General features: G+C 39.3%; 1 protein-coding gene across 1 annotated transcript in view; it reads right to left on the bottom strand.

The window, feature by feature from the left end:
* The window catches only part of HOOK1 (hook microtubule tethering protein 1), a 59,314-nt gene extending 40,627 nt beyond the window's left edge, over positions 1-18,687 (bottom strand). The window contains exons 1-3 of the mRNA XM_028106887.2: positions 18,625-18,687; positions 11,502-11,587; positions 4,924-4,996 (exon numbers count right to left, since the gene is read on the bottom strand). Of these exons, the coding sequence (XP_027962688.1) occupies positions 4,924-4,996; positions 11,502-11,587; positions 18,625-18,687 (222 nt within the window). The remainder of the gene's footprint in view (positions 1-4,923; positions 4,997-11,501; positions 11,588-18,624) is intronic.
* Between the last annotated feature and the right edge of the window lie 1,642 nt (positions 18,688-20,329).

The raw sequence follows: 20,329 nt of genomic DNA on the forward strand, positions 1-20,329 counted from the left end.
TTTTATTTATTTATTTGACAGCGAGAGAGGGAACACAAGCAGGGAGAGTGGGAGAGGGAGAAGCAGGCTTCCCACGGAGCAGGGAGCCCGATGCGGGGCTTGATCCCAGGACCCTGGGATCACGACCTGAGCCGAAAACAGATCCTTAACGACTGAGCCACCCAGGTGCCCTGACTGGTTCTATTTAAAGTGAGCTGTAATGAATCAGATAAAGGGCTAGTATCCAAAATCTATAAAGAACTTATCAAACTCAACACCCAAAGAACAAATAATCCAATCAAGAAATGGGCAGAAGACATGAACAGACATTTTTCCAAAGAAGACATCCAAATGGCCCACAGGCACATGAAAAAGTGCTCAACATCGCTCAGCATCAGGGAAATCCAAATCAAAACCTCAATGAGATACCACCTCACACCCGTCAGAATGGCTAAAATGAACAAGTCAGGGAACGACAGATGTTGGCGGGGATGTGGAGAAAGGGGAACCCTCCTACACTGTTGGTGGGAATGCAAGCTGGTGCAACCACTCTGGAAAACAGTATGGAGGTTCCTCAAACAGTTGAAATTAGAGCTACCGTTCGATCCAGCAATTGCACTACTGGGTATTTATCACAAAGATACAAATGTAGGGACCCGAAGGGGTACGTGCACCCCAATGTTTATAGCAGCAATGTCCACAATAGCCAAACTGTGGAAAGAGCCAAGATGTCCATCGACAGAGGAATGGATAAAGAAGAAGTGGTATATATACACAATGGAATATTATGCAGCCATCAAAAGGAATGAGATCTTGCCATTTGCAACAACGTGCATGGAACTGGAGGGTCTTATGCTTAGTGAAATAAGTCAATCAGAGAAAGACATGTATCATATGACCTCACTGATACGAGGAATTCTTAATCTCAGGAAACAAACTGAGTGTTACTGGAGTGGTTGGGGGTGGGAGGGATGGGGTGGCTGGGTGATAGACATTGGGGAGGGTATGTGCTACGGTGAGTGCTGTGAATTGTGCAAGACTGTTGAATCGCAGATCTGTACTTCTTAAACAAATAACGCAACATATTTTAAGAAAAAAGAAAAAGAAGAAGATAACAGGAGAGGAAGAATGAAGGGGAGTAAGTCAGAGGGGGAGACGAACCATGAGAGATGATGGACTCTGAAAAACAAACTGAGGGTTCTAGAGGGGAGGAGGGTAGGGGGATGGGTTAGCCTGGTGATTGGTATTAAAGAGGGCACATTCTGCATGGAGCACTGGGTGTTATGAACAAACAATGAATCATGGAACACTACATCAAAAACTAATGATGTAATATATGGTGATTAACATAACAATAAAAAAATTAAAAAAAAATAAAGTGAGCTGTAATGAAGTACCAACTTCAAAGATTTAGCTATGAGCATGTCAACCTCCAGTCACAAGTGAGTAATAGGGTTTCTATTTATTCTCCTGCCACAAACAACAGACAATAGGACAAAATTCAAGGAACAACGTTTTCCAAGCTTTAGCCACTGGACAATATGGAGGAGGAAAACAAAAAAAGATGAGCCCAGCTCTAGTCCAAGATTTCTCTCTGGAGGCAATTTTCATTCCATGAAATAAAGTGGTAGAAACTAAACAAAGCCTGATGTTCTCACTGAGTTGAGGAGATAGACATCAGAAGTTCAGGAAGGTCAAGGGAGTTAGAATTTGCAGGGCAAAGAGGTGAGCCCTACAGTTAGAAAATGTTTCAGAAATCTGCACAGTGGTTTGTCACTTTCAGCTGAATACCAATTTGCATGTGCATGGGTGAAACTCACTGAGATTAAACAAAAATAATTTCACCTTTTTTTTTCCCCCAGTCAAAAATAACTTCCGGAGCGCCTGCCTTCGGCCTCAGGTCATATCCCAGGGTCCTGGGATCGAGCCCCACCTTGGGTTCCCTGCTCCGCGGGAAGCCTGCTTCTCCCTCTCCCACTCCCCCTGCTTGTGTTCCCTCTCTTGCTGTGTCTGTCTCTGTCAAATAAATAAACAAACAAATAAATAAATAAATAAATAAATAAAATCTTTAAAAAAAAAAATAACTTCCAAGGAAAAAACAATCCAAGGAACTTTAAGCTGAACAATTCCCAGAGCTTACACATGGCCAGAAATTGTTGAAATTCCCACCAGCCAGAGTGAAGAGACTATCTGCATCGACAAGCAGTCACTAAAGACCCTGAAAAGGTCACTCCTTAGTAATGGTCTAACCTAGCCCTAGAGGAAAAATAATTCCAGATCTATCTCCTAACCCCCAAAGCTTTGGAAGGATCAAACTGATTCACAAGTATCTTAACTGCCTGCAAGAACAAAGTCCAACACTCTTTAAAGGAAAACAAAAAATCCAGCACTCAACAATGAAATTCATACTGTCTAACATCCAATAAAAAACTACTACATATGTGAAGAAGTGGGAAAATGTGGATCATAATCAGGAGAAAATTCAGTCAATAGAAATGGGCCAAGAAATGAGAGATGAAAGAAGAAGACAATAATGTTAAAACTGTTAGCTTCAATTTGTTCACGGATTTAAATGAAAACAGGAATATAAGAACAGAAATGGAAGGGCGCCTGGGTGGCTCAGTTGGTTGGGCGACTGCCTTCGGCTCGGGTCATGATCCTGGAGTTCCAGGATCGAGTCCCGCATCAGGCTCCCTGCTCGGCGGGGAGTCTGCTTCTCCCTCTGACCCTCCCTCCTCTCATGTGCTCTCTCTCTCTCTCATTCTCTCTCTCAAATAAATAAATAAAATCTTTATTAAAAAAAGAACAGAAACGGAAGAGTTTCTTTTTTTTCTTAAAGAACAAAATAAAGAGATGGTCTCTAGATTAAAAAAAGGAAGACTCAACTGTTAGGTGTCTCCATGAAAGACCTAATATGAAGACAGATTAAAAGAATAAAAAAAGATATACTAAAGCAAAAAATAATCATAAAACTGGAGTGGTTACTTTAATGATTGCCGGGGATAACAAAAGGCCTTTCATAATGATAAATAGAATCATTCATCAAGAAGACGTTTAAAAACTGATGTATATAAACTTAATAACAGAATTCAAATTACATGATTTAAAAGTTAACCAGAACTGAGAGAAATCAACAAATCCACAATCACTGTTAGAGATTTAAGCACTCCTCTTCCATAACTGATAGAATAATCAGACAGAAAATCAATAAAGATATAAAAGATGCAATAGTACTATCAATACATTTGACATAATCCATCTGCAGAATACATGTTGTTTTCAGGTGCACATAGAACATTCACCAAGACAGACCATATGTTAGGTCATAAAATAAGTCTCAATAAATGTAAAAGAATTTCTCAATACAGAGTTATGTTCTCAAACAAAAATGGAATTAAATTAGAAATCAATAAATACAAGAAAGGTACCTTAAAAATCCTCAAATATTTACAATTTGAAATACCTATTTCTTTTTTAAAATTTTTTATTGTTATGTTAATCACCATACATTACGTCATTAGTTTTTGATGTAGTGTTCCATGATTCATTGTTTGTGCATAACACCCAGTGCTCCATGCAGAACATGCCCTCTTTAATACCCGTGACCAGGCTAACCCATCCCCCCACGCCCCTCCCTTCTGTAACCCTCAGTTTGTTTTTCAGAGTCCATTGTCTTTCATGGTTTGTCTCCCCCTCCGATTTCCCCCCCTTCATTCTTCCCTTCCTGCTATCTTCTTCTTTTTTTTTTTTTTTAACATATATTGTATTATTTGTTTCAGAGGTACAGATCTGTGATTTAACAGTCTTGCCTATTTCTAATCTACCTGTGGGTCAAAAGAAACCACATGGGAAATGAATGAATATTTTGAACTGAATGAAAATAGGAACACAGTATGTCAAAATGTGTGGGATGTGTAAGGCAATGTTTAATATTAGGAAAATAAAAGACCTAAAACTTATGATTTAATTTTCCACTTTAAGACACAAGAAAAAGAAGAGAATATGTTAAGTAGAGGAAAGGAAATAATAGAGAGGAAATCTATAAAATAGAAAACAAAAGCAAGTTCTTAAAAAGAAACCAATAAACTTGATAAATGTCAAGCCAAACTTATCAAGAAAAAAAGAAAAGACATAAAATGCCAACATCAGCAGAGAAAGAGGATACATCACTAAAGATCAGAGTCATCAACATATTTTTAGCAAAACAATTAAGAACAACTATATGCCAACAAATTGGATAACCTAAATGAAACCCAGTCAAGAACAATTGTATGCCAACAAATTGGGTAACCTAAATGATACACACAAATGCCCTACAAGACACAACAAAACTGACCTAAGAAGAAATGGAAAATCAGTCTGGTAGTTTCTTAGAAAGTTAAATATATACCTACACAATGGGATACAATCACATTCAAGAATTTACCCAAGAAAAATTAGATATATGTCACTGCAATTGTACCCAAAGTAGGTAAACACAGAAACAATTCCAATATCCATCAACAGGTGAATGGTAAGCAAATTATGGTGTATCAATGTAATGAAACACTACTCAGGGAAAAAAAAAAAGAAAGAATTAATACAGGCAACATGGATGAATCTCAAAAACATCACAGTGAATGAAAAATGCCAGACACAAAGAGTAACAGAGTATATAATGTCTGATTCCATTTATATGAAACTCTAAAAATCTACAGTGACAGAAAGCAGATCCATGGGGCCAAGCAAGGAGTGGGGATTAACTGGGAAGAGGCATGTAAGTGCATGTTTTGGGTTAATGGAAATGTTCCACATCTAATTATGATGGTAGTTACATAAGAACATACATAACAAACTGTACACAATAAAATGCAACCTTAATTCTAAAAAATGATTTAATTGAGTTTAGTGTTAATTTTAAAATCACTGTTTGGATTAAGTGCTTCTACTACTTATTCTGTATACCTTTATTCTCCAGTTGTCACCAATATCCTCTTTAATTCGGCTTAACCAAGATTCATTGAACCAAGCTACATCACTGAAACAAAAATACAAATGAAAAACATTAAGATGTTTTTGTTACACAGAAAGCATCAAATTAAATCAATATATTATATCAATATTTTATATCCTAAAGCCTGCCCTTAATAAGAGTAGTAAATATTTAAATGAACCCACTGAATTTTTAGTAATTCCTAAGGATTTCTTTTGTAATTTCTCATAATAAATTACTTAATTCATTAACATCTTCAATTTAATAAACATTTACTAAGTATCTCATACTAGATACTCTGGTAGCAGGAAGATGTAAAAGTCCCAATCCTAAAGGAGGAAAAAAAAAAAGAAGAAAACTAACATTTTAATGTGTCTACTCTGTATCAAGCACTGTGCTTGCTGTTTTTCCATAGTGCAACATTTCGGTATCATAGTAATTGGCAAAGGATTGATTATGATTATCCTCCATCTTACTCTTCAGGGAACTGAGGATGAGAGAAGATAAGTGATTTTCCCAAAGTGACACTAGTACATGGCAAAGCCCAAAACAAATCTATTTGATTGTAATTGAGTAGAATGAGTGTAACGAGAAGTCTACAAGGACAAACTTAGTTTTAAACTTGTAAAGTTAAGTCATATTAATATGGAAGGCCAAGACAAAGAATTGCTATATCTATTTTTTAGGTTTCAAAGAATAACATTTGACTATAGTGAACTGTGTTAATAGATCGTACATATTCTAAACAAATATTTGGATGCTTGCTCTGAGTAAGGAATTGAGCAAGATTAATATGAAGATGAATAATCTACTACATGACTCTTAGGGAAATAACTATTAAAGTGGGAAAGAAAAGAGCATAAAAACATACTCAAAGGAGAATGTGAGAAATGCTGTAATCGTTAAACAAACACTACAAACTAACAGAATAATAGTACTAGCGGAGGTCTTCAAAGTCTCATCTAAATTTTTACTTTACACATAAGCCAACAAAAGTGAGGGAAGAGGGGTGCCTGGGTGGCTCAGTCGGTGAAGCGTCTGCCTTAGGCTCAGGTCAGGATCCCAGGGTCCTGGGATCGAGCCCCACTTTGGGCTCCTTGCTCAGTGGGGAGTCTGCTTCTCCCTCTCGCTCTGCCTACTTGTGCTCTCTCCTCCTCTCTCTCTGCCAAATAAATAAAATCTTTAAAAAAAAAAAAAAGTGAGGGCAGAAATCAAAGGGATTCTTTTCCAAGGCCTGAAGTTAAAAATGTAAAGCTGAAACTAAAACACAGTGCTTAGCTTTTCAGAAATCATTCTGCCTCAGATGCTCTAATATAGAAGATACCACTTCTGACTGGGGTAACCAAAAATGACTTAGCCATTTCTAATTCATCTATGTGGAATCTGTAGCCATTTTCTTCTGAGTGAATTAATGTTAATTTTATTCAACCTTTCCCAGATGCTAAGGCTACAATTACCAAAATAATTTGGCTAGATGTATAAATGGTATATTTCTAACCAAGTATTTACCTAAAAAGTCTGATCCATTTAGTAACGAGTCAAAACTGTATCAAAGCAAATTCACTTTCTTTTGACATCAGATTAAGTAAAATAGGTAAACCAGTTGTGATGGTTACTTTTATGTATCACCTTGGCTAGGTTATTTGTTTCTCAAACATGCTTGGATGTGGCTATGAAAGTATTTTTTAGATAAGATTATCATTCACATCAGTGGACTTTAAATAAAACACATTACCCTTGATAACGTGGGTGGACTTCATCCAATCAGCTGAAGAAAAAGAATAACCTCCCTCAAGAAAGAGTGAACTCTGCCAACAGATTGTCTGTGGACTCTAGTTACAACATCAGCTCTTCTCTAAATCTCTGGCCTGCAGGCCTGACCTGTGAATTTTGAACTTGCCGGCCTCCACAATCACGTGAGCCAATTCCTAAAAACAAACCTCTCTCCCCACGGTGTATGTGTACACATCCTATTGTATATGCCCACGTCTTATTGATTCTATTCCTCTGGAGAACAACTGACTACTAAACCAGTCTTCTAACTGACCCTAAAGATATCTTGATATATGATTCTTTAATTACCTCTAGAAAATGGATCTCAACATAACCTCTTCTAGCTTTGCTCCTTTTATCTTGTGTTCCTCCTTGTCTTTCTTTCTACTCCAAATCAACTCCAGCCCTGTGTCTTAGTCTGCTCAAACTTCTATAACAAAAGACCACAAACTGGGTGGCTTACACAACCGAAATTTATATCCCACAGTTCCGGAAGCTGGAAGTTCAAGATCAAGATGCTGGCAAAGTAGGTTTCACTCTCAGGTCTCTCCTCTAAGCTTGTAGGTGGCTGCCATCTCACTCTGTGATCACATGACCTCTTCTCGGTATGCTCGAGTGAGCTCTCTAATGTCTCTAAGGATCATAATCCTATCAGATCAGGGCCCCACTCTTATGACCTTATTTAACCTTAATTATTTTTCAGAGGCCCCATCTCCAATATAGCTACACTGGGGGTTAGGGCTTCAACATATACATTTGGAATGGATACAAACATTCAGTCTATAATACCCTGAGAAATCCTTTCTAACTTCTCCATAAAAATATATCTCCTGCTTTCTTTTCTTATAAACAATTCATCCTTCTTAAACAATTGTAATGGCAGCCAATCTTTCCCAATATTAAACTTGATATGCAACCTCCTAACTCTCTGGACATATCCTTCTTTTATTTTTTTGCACTGTCACATCTACATGTCTTAACTAGACTCTTGGCTCTAACAATTAACTCCTTTTCTCATATTTCCCATAACTTCAGTGAAACTCAAGGGACACCAAATTAGGGGACATAAGACTGAGAAAGGAAAATATGGATAAACTATTTTCTAAAAAGAGGTAAGAATCAGTATAAAATTATTTTTTAACTCCACCCATGGTGTTTGTCTTCAACAGTTTTACCAACTAAATACAGGCAGTAATTAACACCTACAGGTTACTATACACAACATAGTTGTTTTGCTTCAACAGACACCCTGACACTCTTCTTCTTGAATAATCAAAAGGCTTACCTGCTTAACACATCAGATTGTGATCTGTACTTTGAGCATGTGCATCTGGCCTTCTTTGTATTAAGACCCCAAAGTAAAAATCTATCAGGAGAGGTTCAAGATACTAGATTTCAATGATTACAGTTGACTGCAAGCACTGGTGTTAGAGTCAGGCCAAAGCTATGCAAATCCGGGCTTTCAAGTAATTAACTCATTATTTGACTTTAACCTCTGCTTCATGTATAGATTGAGGAATATCTACCTCACAGAACAGTAAGAACCAAATGAAATAACATATGTGTAGGGTATATAACAATGTTTTATGGTTTAGTAAATATTCAGATGTTGGCTATAATGATTTATCATTCAAATGCTCGAATATCTGCTGAATGAATGAACAAATAAGTACATGGTACTTGAGGTCTCTGGGTTTCTATATTCTTGGTCTCACTCTTTTTCCTCTAGCAAAAATGTCTAGTCAAAGGCAAAAGAAACAAGCAGAGAAGTTACCTGTTGTTTAAAATGGCCAAATTAAGCCCTTCTTTTAGGGGAAGTCACATGTAAATTATATTTACAGTTGTAGTGGGTTGAACTGTGTCTCCAAAAAGATATGTTCATCTCCTAACCCTTGATACCTGTGAATGTGACCTTATTTGGGAATAGGGTCACTGCAGATGTAATCAAATTAAGATGAGGTCAAACTAAATTAGGGTAGGCCCTAATCCAATATGACTGGTGTCCTTCTAAGAAGAGGAGAGGACATACAGACAGAGAGGGAAGACAGCCACATGGAGAAGAGACAGAGATTGGAGCTTTGCTGGGGCAGGGGCACCAGAAGCTGGAAGAAGGAATGATCCTCTCCTATAGGCTTTGGAGAGAAGATGGCCCAGCCAATACATTGATTTAGGACTTCTAGCCTCCAGAATTATGACAACAAATTTTTGTTGTTTTAAGCCATCCACTCTGTGGTACTTTGTTATGGAAACCCTAGGAAACCAATGCAGTTGTAGTTATAATTTTTCCCCGTTTTTTAAATATCTACATATATTTTAAAAATACATATATATATAGTATGTATTCAGACCAGAGATAATAATTAGGAACTTGCAGAACCCTAACAATAAGTCCGTGACTCCCCATGTCTAAGTTATACGCTTTGGGCACTGATTTTCTTTTTTTTGAAGATTGATTTATTTATTTTTTAGAGAGAGTAAGTGAGCACAGGGCTGTGAGGAGGGGAGTAGGGGCAGAAAGAGAGGGAGAGAGAATCTTAAACAGATCCCATGCTGAGTGCGGAGCCTAATGTGGGGCTGGATCTCACAACCCTGAGATCAGGACCCGAACTGAAACCAAGAGTCAGACACTTAACCAAGTGCACCACCCAGGTGCCCTGGGCATTGATTTTTACGATCTTATTCTTTAACATATTTGCCCCAGGTAAATAATAAAAGACTTATTCATTTAATTTTACTACTTCCTTAGAAAGCAAAATTTCCCTTTTCATCTTCAGTAACAACTCTGATGTGATTTGATATGAGTCACAATAGCAATCAATGCAGTACATAATAGACTGTAACATATACAAAGTGCTTTGAAGTGTTCAAAGAATTATGGTAAAATGTGCTCTTTTAGCAGGAATATGATATACTGATCCAACTAGGAAAAAAATGTATGCTTCTAAGTTTCACTGACAAATCCAGACCTCTGGAAAGCTACAAAACAAGAAAGGGATTCAAAAAGAAAAATTAATTTTAAATAATCCTTAGATGATAAGGAGGCTTAGATAGCTAAGTACATGCAAAAACAGGCAAAGCAAAAAAGAGGTTTCGATCCAATTTTAGTCAGTCTTATGTTTTATGAAGAAAGAGAGCTTTCTGATTGGTTAGCTATTATATTATTCTTGCAGAAAAGTATTAGAAGACAGTAAGAGACAAAAAAGAAAACAAAAAAGAAGAGGAAAATCAGAGAGACAGAGGATCAGCAGTGACAGCAGAATCCAACAGATTATGGAAAATAAGTTGGTGATAAAGGGTAGAGTTGAGCTAAATTTGAATTGGCCCTACTCTAAACATCAGGTACAGTGCTAAAGTACAGGGAGTTAATTTTGTATCCTTGTATCACATCATGGTAAAAACAGGTATCATCCATTGTGTTATAGTATAAAAGCTACCAGAGCTACCACAACACATATAAATAAGAGCCTTGGATGGCACTGTTGAATTAATGAACACATACCAGCCTTACAATCCATACCAACTACAATGTAGCTGCATCCACACCAATACCCACAACATATGGCAATGAGAAAAGGCAAGGCATACATTCTAACGACAAAAAACAATGAGGACTTTTCCCAAATCAATATCGAGAATGCTTGCTTCTGACCAATGAAATCACTTTGAAACTAAACAGGGTATAAATAAAAAAATGTTTAAGAACCATTTTAAGAAAACAGGAGAGGGAAGGCGTATTTTAGAAGACTACCAAAAAAAATGTTAACATGTTAAGTTTGTCTCTTAACGTGTTAATCTTGAGTTAACCATAAAATCTGTCTATTCAAATTACATCATGTTGAAGATGACAAGTAACCAGAATTTTGACATTTTAAGTTGTCTGAGGGTGAGAAGGAATTTTGGCAAATCCATCTACAGGGTTTTCAACGTCAATCACAACAAACCTTGACAAAATGATGGCAATAGTTAAATAAACAATCTCTGGCTATAAAATAAGTGGCAGAGGTAGGATTCTGGTCTCATTGAAGAATTATTATCATAAAAGTAAGCAAATACAAAATCAATATGACTATCAACTAATAAATTGGCTCCATTTGTTCCTACTAAGGGTAGAGCTCATATTGTAGATGTTATAATCATAATCCTTACACAATGTTTGGCAAAAATTGGGAAATAATGGATTTAGGAGCTTTTGATACTATATAATTATACCTAATGGGTCTAACCCAAACAGAATTATTAGTTAAGATTTCCCAATATTTGTGACTTCAAATTTCTTTTATACTTCATTTCATTATTAGTGGAGTTATAGAAGTTCTACGTGTAATTCAAATGTAGATTTTAAAATTTAATATTTTTCCAAATCCAGTATTTATATTTCAGTTATCTCTAAAGTAATAATCTCCATGCATTGATACCTTCCAATGACAGTAATATAACTGGGCGAAAAAACGTTATAAACAATTATACCGTTCATTTAAACTGTTTCTTTTCCAGTTACTCTAACTTGTGAATGTGACCAGAACAAACTTAAAATTAAAATCTCTTAAATAGATAAGAATCCTGTTTGCTCATTTAGTTAAGATCTATCTCTGTGAATAAGCGAGGAATAATCAAGTGGTAAACTTTTTTGTTCCCCAGATGCAATAGTGCCTTGGTACCATATGGCTGTCAGGACGTCACAGGATACAGTTTCAGTGACTTTTAGAATATGAGTCTAAGCTTTCTTCCTTGGTAAGGGTTTACAATTCTTTCAAAATCAGTCTAGACCACTACTTACATTTGATGAAGAACTTGTGCCATGGCAACTCCGCTAGTCAGCTGTGCGACATCCTGACAAGGTGCATCAGTATTGAATGTCTGCAGCTAAAATGACATAGAGCAGATGACTTTACTGCCTCTTTATACTTACAGGGTAGTGTTACCAACCCCCCCAAACACACACACACACACACACACACACACACACACACACACACACGAACGAACATCACCAAGCTAAAAATTGTCCTGTTTTGTTTAAATTCAGACCGTGCCAAACCAACAAAACTATATTAATAAGTTTCTATGGCTATGTAATATTTTTATAAAAGTAAACACTTAATACATAAAATCATGAATAATCATACCTAAAATAGTTAAATACACTGATGTAATGTATGAAATACTTCAGAATTTCTGAAAGCCGCATGTAATGCTCTTAAGATAGACAGCATTGTGTTCATTTTTAGAATAACATCAGAAAAAGCTTTAGGAAAACCTATTATTTCAAATTAAAACTTCATTCACATCATGTGGTAGGACAACAAAGGCTAGAAATGTCAAGTCTAAAGCTACTTAATTGACCAGTGAGCTCTGAAATAAGGCAGGGTCTTAGCCTGCCATCTAACAATTAGTCTCAGGGCATGAATGGTCCAGGGCCCACCCATCACATCAAGTTGTTTCTATCTACTTTGGCTTTAGATATTACTCTTTTCAAATCTGTATTTGTTAAACATTCATGTACCTATTAAAAAGAGAAGTGGGGTTGCCTGGGTGGCACAGTCGGTTAGGTGTGCGACTCCTGTTTTGGTTCAGGTCGTGATCTCTGGGCTGTGAGACCAAGCCCTGTATCGGGCTCCGCGCTCAGTGCAGCATCTGCTTAACTCTCTCTCTCTCTCCTTCTGCCCCCCCAATAAATAAATAAATCTTAAAAAGAGAGAGAGAGAGAAGTGGAACTGTGGCATCTTTTTCTAATAAGCAAATACAAGACAGAAGAATTTTTGAAAAGCAAATTACAACAGAGCTACAATGGTTCATATACTTCCTAGAAATCTCACCTGAATCCATAATGATCTTAAATTAAATACACTATGATTCTCTTTTCCTATACATAATCATCCCCTTTACTATTCAATTATTATTCTTTAGTTTACCACTTAACTATCTTAATCTGATACAATTCTCTCCCCATGATTCACTTTTAGTGATTGTTCATTTTGAGATTCTACAAATCTATCTCCATTATCCTAATACAACATAGAAGGATGACACAGACAAATAAATCTAGACATAGTTACTTTCAAAGTATACACACAAAGATACTTTACTGAGCTCCTTACTCTATGTGGGCACTGTACTATACGATGGGGTTACAAAGGAAAATCACCAGTTTTGTACCCTCAAGCAGTCTGAGTCAAGAGTTAAGGAGAGGAGAAAAAGACATAAATTATTTCTAGAAAATGCCATTCCCAGTCTTATGACTACATTATGCACAAACTGTTCTGAAATAGATGGGAGTTAACTAATTTAATTAGGGCTTGTATTTAGGAAAGACTTCTTCGAGATGATTCCTGAACAGAAGGTCTTGAGTAAAGAAAGGGCCAAGAAAAGGAAGCTTCAGGAAATGGAAACATTATAAGAGCACAAATACATGAAAAGAAATGGTATTTTTACGCAGCATACAGTTCAGTATTACTGGATTTCCAGTGCAAAGAGGAAAGAGAAGTGGTGACAACCAAGGGGGGTGGGGTAAGAAAACAGACATGGGTCAGGACTCTGGAGGCCATGACAAGCCTGGACTTACCCTTGATGGTATCATCCTTATAATAGGAAACAGTAGAACCGTTTCTACCTCAAAAGATGGTTGTGAGAATTAAATGAATCAGGAAACATAGCAAATTTAGATCAGCACCTGGCACATGATACAAGCTCAACAGCTGTTAGCAATTAACTATGATTCAGGGTTTCTCAAAGTTTGGGGTAGAAGAACAATAAGTATCAGAATCTCTAGACATATTAAACCAGAAAATCCCTAAGAGATTGTTATGCACATCAGTTTTTTAGAACCATCGTTTTGGGTGATGATGAATCACTGAAGAGTAGTAGTAAGGAAGAGAGTGACACCTTTAGCATATTTTGAATAGCAGCAATAGTGACAGAGAAAGGAACAGAGTAATTTTACACCTGAGTCGGTTAGAAGGTTCCTGCAATGGTCTTGTTGATAAAATGGATGGCTTAGAGCTAATTAAGGTAATGCTAACTAAGAAGACAAAAGGAATTGATGGAATTTAAAATATAAAATAATAAGGATTTTGCAATTAAGTGGATGTACAGGGAAGAAAAACCCCAGGGCATCTTTAAAAAGAAGACAATCATGGGGCGCCTGGGTGGCTCAGTCGTTAAGCTATCTGCCTTCGGCTCAGGTCATGATCCCAGGGTCCTGGGATCGAGCCCCGCATCGGACTCCCTGCTCGGCGGGAAGCCTGCTTCCCCCTCTCCCGCTCCCCCTGCTTGTGTTCCCTCTCTCGCTGAGTCTCTCTCTGTCAAATAAATAAATAAAATCTTTAAAAAATAAAAAATAAATAAAAAGAAGACAATCATATACTTTCAGGTAAAATGTGGCTCTCACTTTTCAACCCTTCCTACTGACACTTTGCTTCATTAACTTTTTACAAAATGGATGTGGTTAGTTATCTAAAAAGGATGATTTCGGAAGCACAGAATACCAAGGAAAATAGTACAGAAATACGTAAAAGTAGTAGTAGTTGCCTTGTTGCCCACCACGTCCAGATTAAGATCATTTTTTCCTTTCTACAGACACGGAAATTGGAGTCTCCTGAAAGTTCAACTAGTTGCAAAATAAATTAGATAACATAGAATATAAATTCATTTGGCCAAATAGAAAGGCTTTATAACCAAGAAGAGTGAATAAATTAAAAAAGCTTGGTATGGGTAAGGAGGCCAAAACAGAGGGATGAAGGAAAAGTGTCTCCTCTCATAGTATTCTTCAGAGAGGTGAAGAAGCTAAAGTCTTTTAGTGAGTGGCCCAAAAGGGACAGACAGGGCTTCTATCAGTAACCACAGTGTTCTGGCAAATAACCATCTTAGTTTCTTCTTTATCTTTAAATAAAGCAAATAATCAGAACTGTGGAAATGTTGTTCCTGAATTGCTTCAATGTAAATGTCACCAAAATCAGGAAAAAAACAAGGATTTTCACTACTGACAACCAATGAAAACTCAACTTTGGGTGAGCTCTATTCTCATACTCTCTTCCTCCAAATGCTCATTTCAGAAAGAAGATTATTGTTTTGAGTTTCATGGTTTTCATAAAAATGATTCAGCCTTTAATATTTTTTGTTAATTTGGGCATATATTTGGCATGAGTTTTTCCTTCACCTGCTTTTCAAAGTCAAAAAACACAAGAACTAAGAAAGCCATTAAAATAAATATGGTTCAACTCTCATTTTATTGGTGAAATCAAAGTCCAAAAATTTTAAATTTCCAAATGTCACAGAACTGAGAGGCAGAATTAAAGTTATCTTCATATGAATACTTAAAACTCTTAAATACTCCCTCTACCTTGTAAATGGTGCCCAAATTTATCCTCCAGCCCTGAGTTTTTTTTTGCTGAGTAGCAGTATAACATTTCTAAGAATTATTTTAAGATGAGTTCCATATTATAAAATATAACTTAATAACTGCCAAAAAAGGCATCTCTTTACTAGCCAGCTTTTCTTTATGACTTCTCAAATTCTGTTAGTGTTGCTTCTACTGTCCCAGAACAGTCTAGTGCTGAAAGAACATAGTCTACTACCAACTGGTTCTCACCTCCATGATTTAACGCCATCATAACTTTTTAATCTTACATCTCCTACTACTTCCCCTCAACATGTAACATTACTCAATACGGTAGGAAGCACATTAAGAGATGAGAGATATCATGACAAGATGTGTATTCCACTACTTCTTTTTGATCTACTGCCAAAGGAGACCACTTACATTACCACCAGGGGTTCTTCCCTGTGTTTAGAAATTCATTTCCCTTGATTTCTACTTGTTGAAATCCATCAATCCTCTATAATAGTTAGAAGTTCATCCCTGGTATCTACAAGAACCTACTAAAGGGTGAAATACTGATCTCTGAGGTCAGGACTAAGACAAGGATATTGACTATCACCACTCTGATTCAATGTTGTACTGGAGATTCCAGCCAGTTTCTTGTTCCTGGGGACAGAGCAGAAAACTGGTCATACAAGGGCTCTGACCCCAAGGAGCAAATAGGATGACTTCAGAAAGTGTTACATGTTATAGACACAAAGGAAGTGGGTAGGTTACAGGTTACAAAGGATAGGAGTGGGAGGGGGGAGCAGGTAGGTCATTCACTGTTACTGATTCTGAAAGATGACAACAGATCCAAGAACTGAACGGTGAAAAGAAGCCAGCTACTAGAAGAACTAGAAAGAGACTATTCTAGGCAGAGAAGAGAAAAGTTAAGAAAGACCTGATGTATTAAAAACAGCTTAACTTCCTCAAGAAATAGAAAGTCAGTGCAGCATAGTAGGCGTGGGGAGTGTGGCATCAGGAGAGTTTGGGGAAACTTGGGGAAGTGTAGTGACATCAACAATGCAGTGGCTGGCAAAGGCAAAAAAAGTGATACCAACGTTCACTGGGAATCATCTGGAGAGGTAAAGAGAAGCCAACAGACAGGTACCCTAGAAACCAAGGCAGAAAATCATTTCACAAAGGAAACATCAAGAAAGATAAGGATAATATATAATAGTTTGCCAAATCCAGGAGGTGAAGGCCTTAGAGAAAAGAAACTCAAGTGCAGTGGGTTGAGGAGGGAATGAAAGTTCAAGAAGTATAAAGGATGAGTATTAAAAAACTCAAATAATTTGCACAGGGAAGGGGAAATACTGTGTGGTTCTAATAGGGAGTGATGTCCCTTCGTTCTTTCTCTTTAAGATAGGGAAGATTTGAATAAGTTTTGAATAATATGTTGAGAGGAAGGAGCCAAAGTAGAGAAAGAAGTTGTAAATACAGAAAGAGGATAAATGATAGAGCAAAGTTTTAGAAGAGGTAGAACGGATGGGATCTAGAGCTAGAGCCAAAGATAAGGAGGAGGTCATTCTCCTGAGGGGAGAAAAGTTGGGGGCTCAAACAGGGACTGATAAAAGTTTGCAAAGAGAAACATGAGGGGAACTGTGTGGTTGTTCTTAGTCTTTATATGGCTGGGCATTTACCTGTTATGGGAACAGGTAGACTTGGCTGTAGCAGCATTTGTAAAGGCAACAATCTGCACAATAATTCCACTTTCTCTGCAGTGTTTCAGCAGCCTTAGAACTAGAGAGGCAAATAACCTATTACTCTCTGTCATCTATACCATTTTTGCAGTTTTTAAGGAATATTGCCTCTCATTGTAAAAATGCACAGCTGTGTCTACCACTCCAGCAAAAAAATGGAAAGTTCTTTGATTATTCTCAGTATCTGTCTTTCTCAGTGCCTTGAACAAAGTAGGAACTCAATAAAGACTGGTTCAAAGAATGGATATAGTCACATAACAGTTTAAAATACTGCAATACAATTCAAGAAAATCCTATACTTCACCACCACCTCATATAAGTCAATGACATCATAAAGACTAAGTTTACTACTTAAGTCAGATGTTTGGAGCAATAAAGTAACAGATTAGGATACACCCTTTAATTAGCCACTTGTTTTAACAAAACACATCATTAAAAGTAATGTTGCCTTATTTCATGACAGTCTTAAAATACAGCATCTAAATCCCAATACTTATTTTAAATGAAAATACAGATGAACAGTTAGCTAATTGCTTTTAACTCAGAAACCCTATATACTTGGATTCCACTTACAACAAAAGCTATTTACCTCTACGCTGTAAATGCTGCTTTAAATTATGGTTATTTCCAGTAGACTTCATACCTGGCCAGAAACCTTCTCTGATTTCTCTCATTCTTTTGAATTACTCGAATTAGGAGATTGCTAGGGAATCTCACCAACCAATTATCACCTCCTGATCCAGTCTGTATACATTCCATTATGCACACACCCCTCTACACACAACTAAACAACTAGCTTGGGGATGGGCACCTTGTGGATAGACGATTAAGCATCAAACTTGCCCAATAAGGGTTAGAAACTACACCTGAATGCCAGCTCTCTGATGGCTGAGCATCTCCAAAAGGTGAGACATCATTTTACTGAGGAGACTACTGGGGACAGATTCTGCCTGTCCAAACCTAACACAAATTAATTAGAAATACTTAACACGCACAGGGGCACCTGGGTGGCTCAGTGGGTTAAGCGTCAGGTCTTCATCTCAGGTTCCTGAGTTCAGGCCCTGCTGGGCGCAGAGCCTACTTTAAAAACAAAAACAAAAACCTAAACACGCACAAAGTGCAAACGAAAATGCCAAGTCTTTTTCTTTAAAGAATATGCTGTCCACTGGAGGGCGGAGGGGGGGGCAGCAAGAAAAGGGGAACACAAGCTCCCCACCCCCCAACATGTCTTTTTCTGCACACAGGAAATACGTGGAAATATCCCTTCTAAATGACTTCTACAAAATCGGGTGTCCTGGGATCCTGGAGGAGCTTTCATGATCCAGGACCCAAAACCACGTCTTGGCCACCTGTGTCCAAGCAGAGCAAAGTGGTTTGGGTGGGAGAGGAGTTTCGGAGGAGGCCTTCGCTCCCAAGTGGCACAAAGATCCGTATAAGAAGGCTGTTCAGCAGACAGAAGGCGAGAGAGTCGGTGGCCCAGAGGGAGAAAATAGGGCAGCAAGGAGTAAAGGGGATGGACACTTGGCTCCAGCCACAGCTGTCAGAAGCACGATCAGAGGGGAGTAAGAGGAGTCTCCTCCGTCCCTACCTCCAGAGCTCCCTTTACCCTTCCCTCCTCTCCAGACACAAACATACAAACACTCAAACACACACACACACCTGCCTCGCAACCCGCAGGTGGCACTCTCGCGGTCAAGGGCGACAGGAGACGCGGAGGGCAAGGCACCCAGTCCGCGGCGCAGGTGGCCCGGCTTACTCCTCAGGCTCACCTGCGGAGAACCGGGGGCCCCGGGCACCTCGCCTCCGCCCCTCGGCCCCCCTCGCCCTCTCGTACTCACCCAGATGATAAGGCTGTCGCACAGCGGCAGCTCGGACTGCGGAAGCGGCTGCGTCTCTTCCATGACCGGGGCCGCCGTCGACTACGCCGCTGACACCGACACCTCCCTCCTCCCCGCGCTCCGCCAGGAGCCGGCGTCGACGACCTGCTCGCCGGCCGGGAAAGCTCGGTAGCCAGGCCCAGCCTGCGCGGCTCACGCGCGAAGCCTCGCGCTGCCGACGTCGCCGGCGTAACCCCCTCCTCGCCACCACCCCCGTCCCCGCTCCGCCCCCCTCCGCTGTTCGCCCCCTCCTGGGTCTGGCCCGACTGCGCGGCTCAGCACCTGAGCCCCGCCCCCTCCCGCCCCTCCCCGTCCCCTCCCTCTCCTCCCCCCCCCCACCTCCCGCCCACTCCCGCACACCTCTCCCCGCCGCACTGAGTGACCAGAGCGCGCACCAGTCACAAAGGAAAGTAGGTGCCCGAGAGGGGCGTGCGGGGCGGCAGGGGGCGGGAAGAGCGGGGATAGGTTGCGCAGGAGGGATTGCTGATTGGACGCACCCTCTTGGCTCCGACCAATCAATGTGAGACAAGACAGCCTCCGGGAGGGAGCGCGAGAGGGTGGGAAGGGGTTTGTGACCTGGCAGGTGCGGTGAGGACGGGGGCGGGGAGCGCGCGTGCGCGGCGGGGCGTCGTAGAGGCTGAACTTCGCGCAAGCCCCAAGGGCAGAAGAGGCAGCCGGGCTCCAAGCGTAAGTAGGGCGGGCTCAGACATCTTCGCGCCTTCTTTCTCGAGGTAGGGCAGCTCCTGGCTACACCTGTGGAGACCCACGCTCTGCTGCCATTATGTCTTCAGAAATAGATCCTACCCAACAATAAAAAACACTCGCGATAGGGAGAGCTGATTTTCTCCTGGGCGCTCAATGGCAAAGGACATTTTAATTTGCAGGCATGGCAAAGAAATGTGTTCGCTGAGGGGGGAAAAATACCGTAAAGCTGCTTAAATTAAATAAGCTCTCACAAGATCACAAGCCACGGGCGCTTTTATTTGAAATGGGGCAAAAGGGAAGACCATTTTCAGGTAGGAAAATGGAAAATGAAATCACCTTGTAGTTTCCAAAAAAACACGGAAGATATCAGTGTAAAATGCTTCCGATTTTCCTTTGGAGGTTGAAAACCTGTCTTTTTTGAGAATGTGAGGGAGGGGCTGACTTAAAGTTGGAAGCTCTCCAAGGTACTGATGTATGGCTTAGGCTGATGTATGGGTTGGGATATTCTTACTCCTGCTGTTGATTTCCATCACTTCACTCATTCATAAACTCATCAGTTCATGCGCTGTGTAAAAATGCAGCTGGCTCGTTTATATTGCCGCGTCTTTATATTTAGACATTGAAAGTTTAAAACTGATAGATGACTGCAATTAAAAGCCCTCAAATGTAAATCAGTCTCATTCTAAGAATAGAGTCCTTGCATTTGCTATCAAGTCTCTTAACATTATTCCAGAACTTTCTTACCCCATGTGGAGTCGTTTTATATTTCTGGACACTAGCAACATCAGTAAAGTGACTTAATGAAGAGGAAGAGATCTAGGAATTGAAGACCTGGTCTGAGTCTTCACTTTACTCCCCACTGGCTGTTAACAGCTTTCACCTGTGGAACCCAACGTCCACATTTCTACAGTGATGCTAATGACACTAACCTGCCCAATCTCGTTCACAGGGGCAAGACTGA

Source organism: Eumetopias jubatus, unplaced genomic scaffold (genome assembly GCF_037043125.1).
Source record: "Eumetopias jubatus isolate StellerSeaLion01/CBP00866 unplaced genomic scaffold, mEumJub1_p1.0 scaffold_4, whole genome shotgun sequence".
In the NCBI taxonomy this organism is placed as follows: domain Eukaryota; kingdom Metazoa; phylum Chordata; class Mammalia; order Carnivora; family Otariidae; genus Eumetopias; species Eumetopias jubatus.